The sequence below is a fragment of the Cetorhinus maximus genome, chromosome 17 (assembly GCF_964194155.1).
Source record: "Cetorhinus maximus chromosome 17, sCetMax3.hap1.1, whole genome shotgun sequence".
Lineage (NCBI taxonomy): Eukaryota > Metazoa > Chordata > Chondrichthyes > Lamniformes > Cetorhinidae > Cetorhinus > Cetorhinus maximus.
This window is the reverse complement of record NC_135895.1, coordinates 28,030,176-28,046,738: the sequence shown is the minus strand read 5'-3', so window position 1 is coordinate 28,046,738 and position 16,563 is coordinate 28,030,176. Positions and strand designations below refer to the sequence as shown.

The window sequence follows — 16,563 nt, the reverse complement described above, 5'->3', positions numbered from 1 at the left end:
CATTCCCCTGAATGAATGAGGCTCCAACAACACTCAAGAAGCTCGACACCATCCAAAACAAAGCAGGCCACTTGATTTGGTACCCCATCCACCACCTTAAACATTCACTCCCTCCACCACTGACAAACAGTGGAAGCAGTTTGTACTATATACAAGATGCACTGGAGCAATTCACTGAGGCTCCATAGGCAGCACATTTCAAATCTACGACTTCTGTCACCTAGAAGGACAAGGGCAGCAGATGCATGGAAATACCACCATATGCAGGTTCTCCTCCAAGGCACACCATCCTGACTTGTAACTGTATTATTTTTCCTTCACTGTCGCTAGGTCACAATCCTGGAACTCCCTTCTTAAGAGCACTGTGTATGTGCCTACACAACATGGACTGCAGCGGGGTTTGAGAAGGCAGCTCACCACCACTTTCTCAAGGATAATTAAGGATGGGCAACAAATGTTGGCCTTGCAAGCGACACCCACATCCCATGAAAAAAAATCTGCAGATCCTTCAATCCAGCCACACATTTTATCAAAATATAATGGGGAAGAATATTTTAGGTTATTAAATAACTGTAGTGATATCCTTGAATTATAGAATGGATACGGCACAGAAGGCCATTCGACCCATCCTGTCCCTGCCAGCTCTCCTCGTCCCATAGCCCGGTATCAGGTAGTTAATATTTGGAACATGATCTACTAGCACCATAAATGAGGTTTTGGATTACAGACCATATTAGTTTTGTTTTCCAAGGGCCAAACATCAGTGGAATTTGTAGCAAGTATGCAGCCTGTTGTGCAACTGAGGTACTGGAAATTTGAAATCGTCCCAAAAGTCCACTATCATGGGGTATTCCAACTAGATTCTAGATAATTGAAGTCAACAGATTTGAATTGCCGAGAGCTCAGGGACAAGACATATGGTGCAATATCTATTACTATTGTGACAACGAACTGCTCTGAACATTCACTTAGATTAACCCTCTGAGTAAAGTAATGACTTACCCTCGATTTTTCTTCTAGCCTTGTCATCATTACTATAGTGACAGTCCTTTGCTCCCATACCATTCGCCAAAAATCACTGAGTGTTTCCGGAAGTGGGCCCTGGGTAGCAATGTAGGCATTCTGTTTCCTGTACCCATCTATGTAATTGGCATTCAAGTAGTCACTGCCTGGCACCCCTGTAAGAGTACACAACATTAGTTAAAATAGTTTTGTGACACTTAGCAAAAACTTTTACTGTGGAAAAAAAAACTGGCAAATCTTTGCCAAGGAAAGAGTTATATATCATGTGAAATCATTGCAATGTATGTGCAAATAATACAATGCACTGAGTTGGAATTTTTTCCTATTTTCTGCACTCTGTTCTGAGAAACTGATTCATTGTTTCTTCATGTGTCAGTAATCACTAATAATTACTCCTCCCTTGGTTTAATCTCAGTAATGTGTGTTGGCAGGCTATTCAGCTGTTGGATCATCACAGGTAAATTTAATCCTGTCCTCACCAAAACATATGCACTTTCCAGTAGAGGTCAATAATAAACAGGATCCTAGTAGCAAAATTTTTCCTCATTCTTATCCCAGCTATGCTAAGGTGCTGTCCTATTATCAATCCAAACCCGTGCAGTGAAATCAGCAGAAATCAGGGAGCAAGCCTGAGACCTCACTATCTGTATGGCCTATACCACGACACAATAGGCCATACATGTACTCATTATGCTTTTGGATGAACATTTTCATGTCACTTATGGCAGTATAATTTATGTTAAACATTCAATCACTGTAGTTTACTCAAAGTTTAATTTTACACCGCTTGCATGTCAGGGCCTTAAAGCTTGATCAGTAAAGCCAATTCAGAGGGTGCAGACATTCTGACTGTTGTATTTCCTAATCTTGCAGCCTCTTCTATACATTCCAAGGGAATGCCTTGTTTCTTTAATGTTGAGGTAGAAATTTGAGTACAAGGTGAAATATGATGGAGAATAGTGGTTGATGGAAAATGGAGAAATATAACAGACAAGACCATGATTGACGAGCCATTTGTATTACATTAATAGTGGATGTTCAGTATTATAGATCTCAGCATGTACTGCTTATAAGGACTAGTTGGAGTCAATGGAAGATGGTTGTGGGTGTTTGACGTCAATCATTTAAGTCCCAGGGCATCGCTGTAGGAGTTCTTCAGGGTAGTCCCCTAGGCCCAACCATCTTCAGCTGCCTTGTCAATGACCTTCCCTTCATCATAAGGTCATAAGTGGGGATGTTCGCTGATGATTGCACAATATTCAGTACCATTCACAACTCCTCAGATATCGATGCAGACTGTGTCCAAAAGCAGCAAGACCTGGAAGCATTTCAGCTTGGGCTGACAAGTGGCAGGTAACATTGCCCGGCACTTGTGTAGCACGAATGGCCACCTCCAACAAAACAGCACCTAACCTTTTCCCCATGACATTCAGTGGCATGACCACCACGGAACCCCCCACCATCAGAGTACAAGTCAGAGGCTGGGATTTCTGAGGAGAATAACTCACCTTCTGACTCCCCAAAGCCTGTCCTCCATCTACAAGCCACAAGTTAGGATTGTGATGGGATACTCTCCACTTGCCTGGATGAGTGCAGCTCCAACACTCAATAGGCTCACGCTATCCAGCACAAAGCGACCTGCTGGATCAGCACCCCATCCACGAAGTAAAACATTCACATTAGAAAGGTTGCTTTCTAAACTAGATTGTGTCGCCAGTCACATTATCTTGAAACCATAACATTTGGAAATTTATAACACAGCCTTTGACTGGTTTTGAATCCCAATCACAAGCAGATGACAAAACGTGTTATGGACCCACAGCAAGTTAAGTTTGACAGTGCAGATGAAAGCCTCAAATATAAGCATTGTAGGACTAAACAGCTGAAATGATGATTTGCACAAGCAAGGCACGAGCAATGGAACATATATGGTGCAGTTTGTTATTTTTGAGTAAACTTTATAGTTGGAACTATTTGCAATGCAGAGTATTAACTAATAATGATGAAGTTCAGCAATATCCTATTGATACCGAGCTGATTATTGGAACATGAGGCAACATTTTTCCCCCCATCGGGGGTGGGGGGGATGTGTGGGAGTGGGTTTCTGATCAGTGCCCCCGTTTGGGGGCGTGCAGCCATTTTATGTGGGCGGGCCAATTAAGGCCCACCCAGCGTGACGTCCGCCAGGAAGCGCTGTGCGCTCCCTGTGCGGGGGAATTCCCTGAGCCAGGAGTGCACTCTTTCACGCATGCGTGCAAAAGAGCGCACAGATCTCCCTGACGCAAAGTGCTGCCTCAGGGAGATTGGCTCAGATTTGAAACTTCAAATAAAGATGAGAAAAATTTTGCTGCCCTGTCCCCTCATGTGACACTGTCACGAGTTGGGACATGTCCATAAACTTTATTTTGAAATATTCTGAGATTTTGTAATCACTTATGAAACCTCATCCCGCCCATGGATGAGGTTTCATGCTTTTTCAGAAGCCCGCCGGGGCTCCTGGCCTGCCCACCAACCTTAAGGTTGGACGGGCAGGTCCATTAATGGTTTCAATTAGTTTTTTAATGGATTTAATTGGCTGTTGACACTTCAGTGGGCGCACATCTGACTCCGCTGCGCGCCCACCGACCTGAAAATCTAAATGATGCGGGGTGACATCAGGACACACGCCCGACGTCACCCTGCGTCATTTTACGCGTTGGTGAGCGGGCCCTGCCCCTGCTTGCCAAACAGAAGATTCTGCCCATGGGAACAGAGGTAGACCATTTATAACCTGTACTGCCATTCACTGAGATAAAGGCCAATCTACGAACTAACTCTATATAGCCACCTTTGTCCCATATCCCTTAATAGCTCTGGTTAATAAAAATCCATCAATCTCAGATTTAAAACTGACAACTGATCTAGCATCAATTGCCATTCGCAGAAGAGATTTCAGAACTTTTCTCACCGTGTGTGTATGTAGAAGTGCTTCCTAATTTCACTCCTGAAAGATCTGACTCTAAATTCTTGACTGTGTCCCTTAGTCCAAGACTCCACAACCAGTAAAAATAGTTTATCTTGATCTACCTTATTTATTTTCAGTGAATATCTTGGAAACCTTCATCAAATCACCCCCGACCTTCTAAACTCCAAGAAATAGAACTCTAGTTTGTGTAATTTCTCCTTGTAATTTAAGCAATGGAGTCATCTGGTAAATCTGCAATCCCGCCATACATCCATCCTAAGATGTGGTGCACAAAACTCCAGATGTGGTCGAATCAGGATTTTAGTATAGCTGAATCATGACCTTTGCCTCTTTATATTTGAGTCCTCTACATATAGAGGTCAGCATTCCATTAGCCTTTCTAACACAGACCCCTGGGGAACTCCACTACAACATACGTATGAACATACAAATTAAGAGCAAGAGTAGGCCATTCAGGCCCTCCAGCCTGCTCCGCCATTCAATAAGATAATGGCTGATTTGATTGCGGTCTCAATGCCAGTATCCTGCTTACTCCTGAAACCCTTTGATTCCGTTAGTCAAGAATCTATCTGCCTCTGCCTTAAAATTATTCATTGACCCTGCCTCCACCAGTCTCTGGGGAAGAGTTCCACAGATTCATGACAATCAGAGAAAAAATTCTCCTCATCTCCGTCTTAAATGGAAGACCCCTTATTTTTAAACTGTGTCCATCAGTTCTGGTCTCTTCCACAAGGGAAAACATTCTTTCAGCATCCACCCTGTCAAGTCCCCTCAGGATCTTAGATTTTTCAATAAGATCACCTCTCATTTTTCTAAACTACAATTGATAGAGGCCCAATTTTTTCAACCTTTCCTCATAAGCTAGCCCCTCCTCATCCCAGGCATCAGTTCAGTGAACCTTCTCTGAATGGCTTCTAACACAATTGTGTCCTTTCTTAAATAAGGAGACCAAAACTTTATACAGTACTCCAGATGTGGCCTCACCAATGACCTGTACAGCAATAGCAACACTACTTTTATATTCCATTCCCCTTGCAATAAACAGCAATATTCCACTTGCCTTTCTAATCACTTGCTGTAAAGCATACTAACTTTTTGCGATTCATGTACCAGGACACCCAGATCCCTGTCTACCTCAGAATCTCTCCCCACTTAGAAAATTTGCTGCTTTTCTATTCTTCCTTGTCCAGTTCATATTTTCCCACATTATACTCCATTTGCCGAATTTTACTATTTAACCTATGTCCCTTTGTAGAATCCTTATGTCCTCTTCACAACTCACTTTCCTACCTATCTTATTTTCTCTGTCTGTTCATGATATTTTAATGATCTACATACCTGGACACCCAAGTTATTCTATCGTCTACAGAATCAATATCACCCACATAAATGGTTCAAATACGTTATAGCAATCAATTCCAAATAAGATGTAATCACAATAATTCAGAGATCTGCAGCTATACTTGCCATCGACAGAGGTGAGGATAACTCTTGAATGGTCATAGGCAATAACATTGGCATAGCGGTTTTTCGGTTTGTTCACTTCCATGTTGGAGTTCTCCCATGTGAACTGCTGGCCAGGATCAATTGACTAAAAGTGAATAAAGGAGAAGAGAAAAAGAAAAGGTTAGAAAGAGAATAATTTGAGTAAAAGATGACAATTCTGAAGAGTGCAAATGCTGGCAAACTGCAAACGGGAATTAAAATGAACTGGGCCTTTTGCTAAGTTCCATGAAGTTTTCCCTACCTCAAATATAGATCGCATTGTTCCATTTAAACAAAAACAGGAAATGCTGGAAATACTCAGCAGGTCAGGCAGCATTTGTAGAGAGAGAATCAGAGTTAACGTTTCAGGTCAATCTGATCATTTCTGACAAATTATCATCAACCTGAAACTTGAACTCTGCTTCTCTCTCCACAAATGTTGCCTGGCCTGCTGAGTATTTCCAACATTTTCTGTTTGCAGTTCCAGCATCTGCAGTATTTTGTTTTTATATTTACCGTTTTAATTTCAGACTTCAAACATATGCATTTTTTCCCTTCTTATTTAATCACTCATATGGATGCTGTGGACACTTTCTCTGGTTATTTCACAGCCACAATGGAAACTCAACCCCATGTTAACAAACTGAAAGCAGCTAACTTAAAGCCCCTAACTGGGCACAAACAAGCTAAAAGCACCTTTCACAACAATAACAAGATTCAAATTATGCCGATTTGTTTAAATTAAGCAAACATAGATTCAAATGTTGACTGCCAGTTTAAAAACTGACTGATGGCATGTATAAATGGAACATTTTCACTTTTTGATCAGGTAAACAGCCAAGTCAGGCTAAATAGTGATTAAATAACTTGTTTTAATCTGCCACAACCACAAACTTGGAAAAAGCACACCATATTGTACAAATACAGTGCAAGTTGTTTTTTTGCCAAGAACAGAGTCTCAAGCAGTGTCATTTTAATAGGCCGCTCATTAATCTTACAGCATGATTCTTCGTATTGTGACAATACAAGTCTGTGCCTGTAACTCTTTACATGTTGCATTTTCAGGTTTTTGACTTGACATTTTTCTGTAGATAGGCCATTGCTTGCTACGAACCAGAATGTAACTTATACCCAATTTCTAATTTCATACAGGTCGAGTATCCTCTATCAGAAATCCCTGGGGCTGATTGCGTTTCAGTATTCAGATATATTCAGTTTTCAGATCTACCGTATATACAGTAAACCTAGGCCTACTTACATTACAATATCATAAGCCTAGGCTAGCTATAGTCTACAAATACTAGGTTGTTTTTCCATTTTCCAACTCTCATGCACCCTGCTTCTTACCTGTTAACACTTATTACACATGTAATATATTACATTGTTTTATTAACATACAAATCAACTACATATCCATTCAATATACATTCGGTTTTTGGATGTTTTCAGATAAAGGATATTTGACCTGTACCAATTGGGTATTAATTGTATTCAGGTGTGGGTATAAATTGGAGACTCACTTGTGCTTATGTATACAGGAGTAGGCTTAAAGATGGGTTGTCGCTTGGAGGAGCATAATATGCAACATCTCTGTAAGTAAAAGTTTTTCAATGTATAAAGTCTGGACTTTAGTGTTCTATCCTTTGCTACCTGGCTATCCAAGTTCCAACATCAATATCTTCATAACTTGTAGTGAGCCTGAGGTTGAACAGAAAACTCTTTTCACTGTATTCCCACTTATTGGTTACATCATATGTCCTTATGATTTTGTCGACTGGAAGGTAGCAAAATAAATACTTCACTAGATTGTGCCTTAAACCATAAACTGTCAAGCAGATTTATTAAATTGTAAAAGGATAAGCAAACTTGGATAAGCAAACTTTGGCAATGACAAACTGTAGAATCACACAAACCTCCCTGAAAAGGCACAAAATAACAGTCATGTATGCTGCACTGAACTTCAATATGAACTGCATAAGATTCTTGAATACTTAATCTGATATGAGTGTTTGCTGCTTATTACTACAAGTCTCACAGGTCTGAAAGTCTCTCAATTGGCTTCCAATAGGCAGCTAAATTAGAACCAAACAGGCCAATATGTACTCTGAAAATCTAAGGGGAATGAAGGAAAATTAAATACGAGCCTTAAACTCAAATAAAATCACCAATCAAGCATGTATTGGAATGAATGGCATGGCAGCCTTTGAGGCATCGATCACAAATAGACAATTGTACTCAGGCTTCTGTGTATCAAAGTAAGCTGCAGCAATTTCTGAAAATCAACATGGTTTTTAATCTGGGAAATTGAGAGCGCGGGAGGGAGGGAGGGAGGCCGAGAGCGTGGGAGGGAGAGAGGGAGGCCGAGAGCGTGGGAGGGAGAGAGCGCGGGAGGGAGGCCGAGAGTGCGGGAGGGAGAGAAGGAGGCCAAGAGCGGGGGAGGAAGGCCGAGAGCGCGGGAGGAAGGGAGCGCGGGAGGGAGGCCGAGAGCGCGGAAGGGAGGCCGAGAGCGCGGAAGGGAGGCCGAGAGCACAGGAGGGAGGCCGAGAGCGCAGGAGGGAGGCCGAGAGCGCAGGAGGGAGGCCGAGAGCGCAGGAGGGAGGGAGGGAGCGTGGGAGGGAGCGAGCGCGGGAGGGAGGCCGAGAGTGCTGAAGGGAGGCCGAAAGCGCAGGAGGGAGGGAGGGAGCGTGGGAGGGAGCGAGCGCGGGAGGGAGGCCGAGAACGTGGGAGGGAGGGAGGGAGCGCGGGAGGGAGGGAGGTCGAGAGCGTGGGAGGCCGTGAGCGCGGGAGGGAGGCCGAGGGCGCGTGAGGGAGGGAGCGTGGGAGGGAGGGAGGCCGGGGGCGCGGGAGGGAGGGAGCGCGGGAGGGAGGGAGGCCGAGAGCACGGGAGGGAGGCCGAGGGCGCGGGAGGGAGGGAGCGCGGGAGGGAGGGAGGCCGAGAGCACGGGAGGGAGGCCGAGGGCGCGGGAGGGAGGGAGCGCGGGAGGCCGAGGGAGGGAGGGAGCGCGGGAGGGAGGCCGAGAGTGCGGGAGGGAGGGAGGGAGGCCGAGAGCGCGGGAGGGAGGCCGAGAGCGCGGGAGGGAGGCCGAGAGCGCAGGAGGGAGGGAGGGAGGCCGAGGGTGCTGGAGGGAGGGAGGGAGCGCGTGAGGGAGGCCGAGGGCGCGGGAGGGAGGGAGGGAGGCCGAGAGCGCGGGAGGGAGGGAGGGAGGCCGAGAGCTCAGGCATGTGAAATAAGAGCGAGAGAGTCAGTGAGAGAGTGAGTGAAAGAGAGAGGAGCGAGAGTGGAAATGCGACAGAGCAAGATCAAGAGTGAAAAAGTGAGGGGACGAAAGAGTGAGAGAGAGTGTGAGCGAGAGAGAGAGCAAATGCAAGAGCGGGTGAATGTGCGCGAGGGTGGGTGTGAAAGTGAGTGCGAGAGAGTGCACGAGAGCAAGAATGCGAGAGTGATGAGAGAGAGTGAGAGTGTGAGTGAGAGAGAAGAGTGAAAGCGAGAACAGTGAGAGAGAGAGTGTGAGTGTGAGAGAGAGATAACAGGAACTCACAGACAAAGGATACTTAGCTGTGTTGCTGTGGGAAGTTGCTGAGAAAAGGTTAAGTGCTTACCATAAGTTACTGAAAAAAAATTTAGTCAGTCACACTGGGGAGACTTGTACAGACTGTTAGTGACTGGCTACAAAGTGGCCTGGTTCAATGTGGAGTGCAGGACAGCATGCCAGGAGCAAGACCAAGTACATCTAAAAATAAAGCATCAACCTGGTGAAGCTGCATCACAGGACAAGTTGCATGTCAAACATTGGAAGCAGCATGTAATAGGCAGCATTATGTGATCCCACAACTAACAGATCAGATCTAAACTCTGCAGTCCTGCCACACTCAGTTGCGAATGGTAGTGGACAATTAAACAACTCACTGGAGGCGGCTGCTCAGTCTTCAGCCAAATCGATTCACTTCACGTGCTATAAAGAAACAGCTGAAATCACTGGATATGGCAAAGGCTGCCAACATCCCAGCAGTAGTACAGAAGGCTTGTGCTCAAGAACTAGCTGCACCACTAGTCAAGCTGTTCTAGTACATCTACAATGACAATGTGGAAAATTTCCCAGGTATGTCCTGTCCTCAAAAGGGACATCTAATTCGGCCAAATACCAGCCCATCAGTCTCCTCTCGATGGAAGGCGTCGCTGACAGTGCTGTCAAGTGGCACTTACACAGCAAGAACCTGCTCAATGACACTCAGTTTGGGTTCTGCCAGAACCACTCAGCTCCTGACCTCATTACAGCCTTGGTCCAAACATGGGCAAAAAAAGTGAATTCAAGAGAGGAGGCAAGACTGACTGCTCTTGACAACAAGGCAGCATTTGGCTGAGTGTGGCTTCAAGGAGCCTTACAGAATGGAAGTCAATGGGAATCAGTTAGGAGATATACTTTGCACAAAGGAAGATGGTTGTGGTTGTTGGAGGTCAATCATCTCATCCGTAGGACATCACTGCAGGAGTTCCTCAGGGTAATGTCCTAGGCCCAACCATCTTCAGCTACTTCATCATAAGGTTAGAAATGGGGATGTTCGCTGATGATTGCACAATGTTCAGTACCATTCACGATTCCTCAGGGATTGAAGTAGTCCGTGCCCATATACAACAAGACCTGGACAACATTCAGGCTTGGGCTGATTAAGTGCAAGCAACATTCATGCCACACAAGTGCCAGGCAATGATCATCTCCAACAAGACAGAATCTAAATCTAACCATCTCTCCTTATATTAATGGCATTACCATCACTGAATCTTCCACCTTGAACATCCTGGGGGCTTACCACTAACCAGAAATTGAACTGGACCAGCCACATAAGTACTGTGGCTACAAGAGCAGATCAGAGGCTGGGAATTGTGATGAGTAACTCACTTCTTGTCTCCCCAGAGCCTGTCCAACATCTACGAGGCATAAGTCAGGAGTGTGATGGAATACTCTCCACTTGCCTGGATGAGTGCAGTTCCAACAACACAAGAAGCTTGATAACATCCATGACAAAGCAGCCTGCTTGATCAGCAGCTTATTCACCACTTTAAGCATTCACTCCCTTCATCAACAACGCACAATGGCTTCAATGTATACAACATGCAAAATGCACTGTAGCAACGCATCAAGGCTTCTTCAACAGCACCTCTCAAATGCATGGCCTCTACCACGTAGAATAACAAAGGCAGCAGACACATGGGAATACCACCACCTGCAGGTTCCCCTCCAAGCCACACAATATATACTATATCGCTTTTCCTTCACTGTTGCTGGGTCAACATCCTGGAACTCTCTTCCTAAGTGGACTGCAGGTGTGCCTACACCAGATGGACTGCAGAGGTTCAAAGGAGGTGGCAACAATTAGGTATGGGTAACAAATGCTAGACTTGCCTGTGACAATCATATCACACGAAAGAATAAAAGAAATCTGATGCTACTCTGAAAATTCAACAAAAACTCATCAGTGTCAGTCAAGGCTCAATTCATAGCACTCTCATGTTTGAGTCACAAAGTTGTGAGTTCAATTGCCACTCCAGAACATGAGCATAAAAATCAAGTCAGGTGCTCCAGTGCAATACTGAGGGAATATTGCACTGTTGCAGGTGCTATCTTTTGAATGAAACATTAAACCAAGGTCCCCATCTGTTCTCTCAGGTGGATGTAAAAGATCCCAACGGACGGACAGGGGAGTTATTGCCTGTCCTGGCCAATATTTATCTCTCAATCAACATCACAAAAACAGATTATCCTGTCATTATCACATTCCATTTTGTGGGAGTTTGCTGTGTAGAATTTGGCTGCCGGGTTTTCCAAGTTACAACAGTGACTACACTTCAAAAGTACTTCATTGGCTTGAAACTGCTTTGGGACATGCTATGGTCGTGAAAGCCTCTATATAAATCCAAGGGCGGAATTTTCCCAAATTTGCACTAAGTGTGGTAGCGGGCGGATAAAACGACATTTTACCCACTGGCCGTGATAGCGGGTTTTCACACCATATCATCCTGAACCCACCTCATTATTTAGGCACTCGCGGGCTCTCATTCGCCCACCTGCCATCACCCACCCCAGCCGCAAGCACACATCTCAGTGCTTCCAGCTCACCACTACTGCACGGAAGACATGGCCCTGAAACTGAAGAATACTGCAGTCCCCAGGTTCAGCAATGGGTCTCTCGAGTGACTTTTGGATGCCGTGGAGGCCCGCTGGGATGTCCTCTACCCCTGCTCTGGCCACAGGATGGGCAGCAACAGCACTAAACCTGCTTGGGAGGCGGTGACAGTGGTGGTCAGTGCCAACACCCTGCAAAAGACAGTCACCTGGTGCCACAAGAGATGGATGATCTCCTCTGTTCCACCAGGGTAAGTCACTCATCTCATCACCCAACTCTCACACACGCACTCACAAACCCATCACATATCCACAGGGACTGCACTCGCTGCTGGTTCAAGGGACATCACAACTCAATCTCTCACACTCACCGTCATTGTCCTCATCCTGTCCAGGGGATCGCTCAACACCTACACAGGCCAGGCATACTTGTCATCTGGCCTGGCTGGCGTCCTGCTTACACTTTCTCCATCTCTATCCATGCAGGACAAGCTGCACACAAGCGAGGTAGGTCACGGACCAGTGGCGAGGTACCTGAAATTGAGGTCCTCATGAACTTTGAAAACAGAGCATTCAGCTGGCCAGTGAGGATCTGGGCTGGTCCTGTGCTGACAGTGAGGTAGGCACTGCTCTACCAAGTGAGGATCCAGCAGTGCAATGTCCATCAGACAACCATGCTGTGAGTGATATGTCCTCTTTCACAGGCCACTGCCATGCATTAATTATCTCTCCTTGCTTTCGCAGGCACATCTGCCAAACTGCTGACAGAATCCATGACCCAGGGCCTCCCCCCGAAGAACCTCTGAAGAGGAATCTGGAGGCACCCTCCTCAAAGTCCTATCACAATACTCACACGCACCCTCCACCAATGCAGGGACATACACCTCGGTGGGACCTAGCTTTAGAGTGGACACGGGATCACAATCTGGTGATCACCGCACTGTCTGATCCACTGCAGGCAACAGCAGAGGCTTCCCAGGTGTCCGGCACTCGGAGGACTGCTGAAGGCCAGAACGTTGCTGAGTCCGAGTCAGATGACGAGCTTCTGGACTCAGTCATGTCACAGTTGCTGGAGCTGTAAAGCCAAGCTTGGGAACATTAGGAAGGATGTCCGCTGCACGCTTCAGATTGCAATGCACAATGGAGGAGTCCGTCTCCCTTCAGTCTGAGGTGATACAGCCAGCATGCCAACGCACTGAGGTCAACACTGGTAGGATGGTGGCCACGATGCAGACCTTGGTCCAGGACTTCACTCCCACGCAGCTGCACAGGCTCAACTCCATCGCTGATGCCATAGTTGACCTCCAACAGTGTGTACGCGAGAGGAGTGCCAGGCAGCTTAATCTCACTCCAGCCACCCGTGCTCCTCAAGGAGTCAGTCTGGGGCGCCCGGGCACCGTAGGGAGGAGGATCTGCAGATGCGCACTCCGGGCCCATCCATCCAGGTGACTCCGAGTGTCCAGCCCATCCAACTCCCCTCTACCTGTGATCTCAGCAGCTCTAGCTCCACAGGCTGAGGAGGGTGCCACTGCCACGCAGCAGGGCCCTGAAAGCAGGCTGAGGCCCTCCAGAGGACGCCAGCCAAAGTCATCACAGACAGGGCATCGCAGTCAGCAGCCTCCGCTGTGTATGTCCGGGGAGCATCAAGACGTAGTGGCAGGGTTAGGAGAGTTAAGGAGAATTAGTTGCACAACCTGGGCATGGGTGTTAATCACTTGGACATACTGTTCACTATTGTCAATAAACTCCCAAGAATGTCTCCCTGCCAATGGTTCCTGGTTCTGATGAGCAATGTTCGTGTCACTCAGATGTGAAATCTTTCTGCACAAGATAAAGGCAGATGTCTCAGTCCAGGGCCTCTGCCCTGTGCAGCTTTCAGGCCAAAGTGATGGTCCGGCCTCACTCCCTGAACACATTACCTCGGCAGTGCCTGTCATTGCTGCCAGAATGTAGTGGGCAAGTGCCTCAGAGTGTTCTCATTCTCTTGGTGTGCTCTCAGCACCTTTATGGAGGGGCTGGCCCTCGTCTCTTCAGCATCTGTGGCCACTGATGCTGTGCTCTAGCTCCTGAAGGGCTCAGGTGCTGAAGGTGGGCAAAGCATCAGATGCTTCTAAAGTTTTATGGCTGCGTCTCTATGACATGACCCTGATCACGGTTTGCAAGTGAGCTGCCCTCGGCCAGACAGGAGTCAGATGTTCTCAGATGTGTGAAGTCAGATGTGTGCAGATCTGTGGAGGGTCCTCAATGCACCTAGTCATCATCCTCCTGTAATCAAGCGACTATTAGGGCCTCCACCACGTTTCCATGACAGGAGCACACTCACAGAGGGTATTTGTGCTGCCATAAGCCAGACTGGAGTCAAACGTTCACAAATGCGATGTGAGGAACTATGGGGTCACCTCACTGCATGTCGTCATCATCCCGCACAAATCTAGCAGCTATGAGGGCCTCCTGAGCGCACGTACCTCGTCTAGCCAATGCGAGGGCCTCATCCCCGTCATCGTTGCCTTCGAGGGCCTCCTCAGCCTCGTCGTCATTGGCGTCCTCCTCATCAGAGGAGGGACATGCAGCTCCTCCATCTCCTCCTCAGCCAGCCTGTCTGCCCGTTGCAGTACTAGGTTGTAAAGGGTGCAGCAGACGACAATAATGTGTGACACCCTCTGTGGACTGTATTGCAGGGCTCCACCAGACGGGTCCAGGCACCGGAACCACATCTTCAGCATCCTGATGGAAGTTGCAAGCTGCAGCATGAGCCTCATTATACCATCGCTCTACTATAATCTGAGGCCGCCGCACAGGTGTCATCAGCCATGGCCTCTGCGGGTAGCCCTTGGCCCTGAGGAGCCATCCCTGCAGCTTCTGTGGAACCTGGAAGACTCCAGGGATCTGTGACCGACTGAGGATGTAGGCATCGTGCATACTCCCTGGAAACCGTGCGCACACCTGCAGGGTGAGTTTCTGGTGGTCGCACACCAGCTGCACCTTCAGTGAATGGAAGCCCTTGCGGTTGATGTAGTCCACCGTGTGTTGCGACGGAAATCTGTGCACCACATGAGTGCAGTCAATCACACCCTCCACCTGTGGGAAACCTGAGATCTGGGCAAATCCAATCACTCTTGCATTCTGGCTGTCTTGATCTCAGGCAAAATGCACAACGTTGTGTACCCTTGCAAAAATGGCATCTGTGACCTCATGGATGCATTTGTGGGCGAAGGCTTGAGAGATCCCACAGAGGTCGCCTGTGGAGTCCTGAAAGGAGCCACTGGCATAGAAATGAATGCACCGCAGTCACTTTGACAGCCACTGAAAGTGGATGCCCTCCATGTCCCCGTGGCACCAAATCCTGCAGTAAATGGCAGATGTGAGCAACCAGTTCCCTAGACATGTTTAGTCTTCAGCGACACTGGCTCTCACTCATCTGCAGGAATGAAAGGCGGCGTCTATAGACCCTAGGTGTCACTAGGCACTGACCAGTGACAGCTCGCTGTGGCTCTTGGGCACCGTGTGTGGGAGCCCCAGCCATTGCTTCTTCCTGAAGTTGCTGCTCCTGTCTCTGCGCATCCAGGAGCCTCAGTCACTCGCTCCTCCGTCTTCACCAGTTGGGCAGGGCGACACTTACCCCGGCGCCTCTGAAGCCTGCAGAGCAACAGGTAATTCAGGCAACCTCTGCAGAATGCTGCTATGCACTCACCTCCAGCTCATCCAAAGTACAGGCCACCAAGTGCACATCGCCTCTGTGCTGTTGTAAAACACTTCAGTGTGCTTTCCCGCTGAAGTGGACAGACGATCCATCGGGCGTGCAAGAGCCTGGTGAGATGGCCTGATAATGACATGCTGATGTATTACAATGAGGTTCCTGACCACCGATGGCAGGAAACGTGGCCCACCATCGGTGGGCTGAGTAGACAATCGTGACCTGCCTTCCCGCCATCGTGAAACCGATCGCGCCATATTGTCCACTCATGCCACCTATCACGCCTGCTGCCAGCGGGCATGGAAAATTTCGCCCCAAGTCTTCTTTTTCTTTCTTTCCCAAAATGGGAATTAGACGGGTTGGAATAAAGCTAAGCAAAAAACAAAATACAAAAGCAAAACACTGCAGATGCTGGAAATCAGAAATAAAAACTGAAAATGCTGGAAAACCTCAGCAGGCAGCATATGTGGATAGAGAAACAGAGCCAACATTTCAGGTTTTTCTCTCAAACGAAATCTTTTCTTAGATTAAAAAAATGCAATGTCTATAATCAGTGTAAATTTCTAAATACTAGAAAGTATCTTGGGGCAGTTTAATTAGGGTAGAAGGTGGTTCATGTAGATTACAAACATGGCATAGACCCAACCATATTTGGCTAACTGCCCTGTTTTTGTGTAATTCTAAATGTTGTCAATCTGTGAAACTCTTTTGTTTAAGTTCAGAGAAATTAGAATAAGGATTGCATTATAAGCAGCTACTGAAGCCAAGTCATTCATAATATGCAAGAGGAATTTGCCAAACAGGCAAGAAGAAAAATAGATTTCTCAAAGATGAGATTACAGCAGGTACCTGTGCAAGAACAATGGCCTAAATGATTTGTTTCTTTGCCTAAATTTTTAGAACTCTGTTGCTGTTTCCTGGATCCAGCCAGCAACATCTCCACTTTTAAGCCATCTATGCTTTCAATCTGCCCCCAAAAGCTGCTGATCTCACTTTTCTAATCACATGGGGAAACCAAATGAAGCTCAGTTGGTTTCCACAAAGAATGGAAACAGAAAGGCAATTAAACCTTAACATATTTCTATGGATCTTCAAGTGACCAGTTTTACAGTGATTTTGCTGCAAAAGTGAAGCAGGATATACATCTGCAGGGATAATGAGTGGCATAACATACCAAAATTCAAGAAGGATGAGGTGTAAAAACAATTATTAAATAAAATCAACAACTGTACTAAGAAGCAACCTTTCAAAACAGTGGTCATCAATATAACTGA

The 16,563-nt window shown here is 46.7% G+C and overlaps 1 protein-coding gene across 9 annotated transcripts in view; it reads right to left on the bottom strand.

Annotated features, from left to right (window-relative positions):
• Positions 1-16,563, bottom strand: part of LOC144692265 (receptor-type tyrosine-protein phosphatase F-like) — a 496,732-nt gene that overhangs the window by 68,634 nt on the left and 411,535 nt on the right. For all 9 annotated transcript variants that reach the window (XM_078560868.1, XM_078560866.1, XM_078560873.1 and 6 more), the window contains 2 exons: positions 5,456-5,579; positions 1,003-1,178 (listed from right to left, as the gene is read on the bottom strand). In XM_078560868.1, the coding sequence (XP_078416994.1) occupies positions 1,003-1,178; positions 5,456-5,579 (300 nt within the window). The remainder of the gene's footprint in view (positions 1-1,002; positions 1,179-5,455; positions 5,580-16,563) is intronic.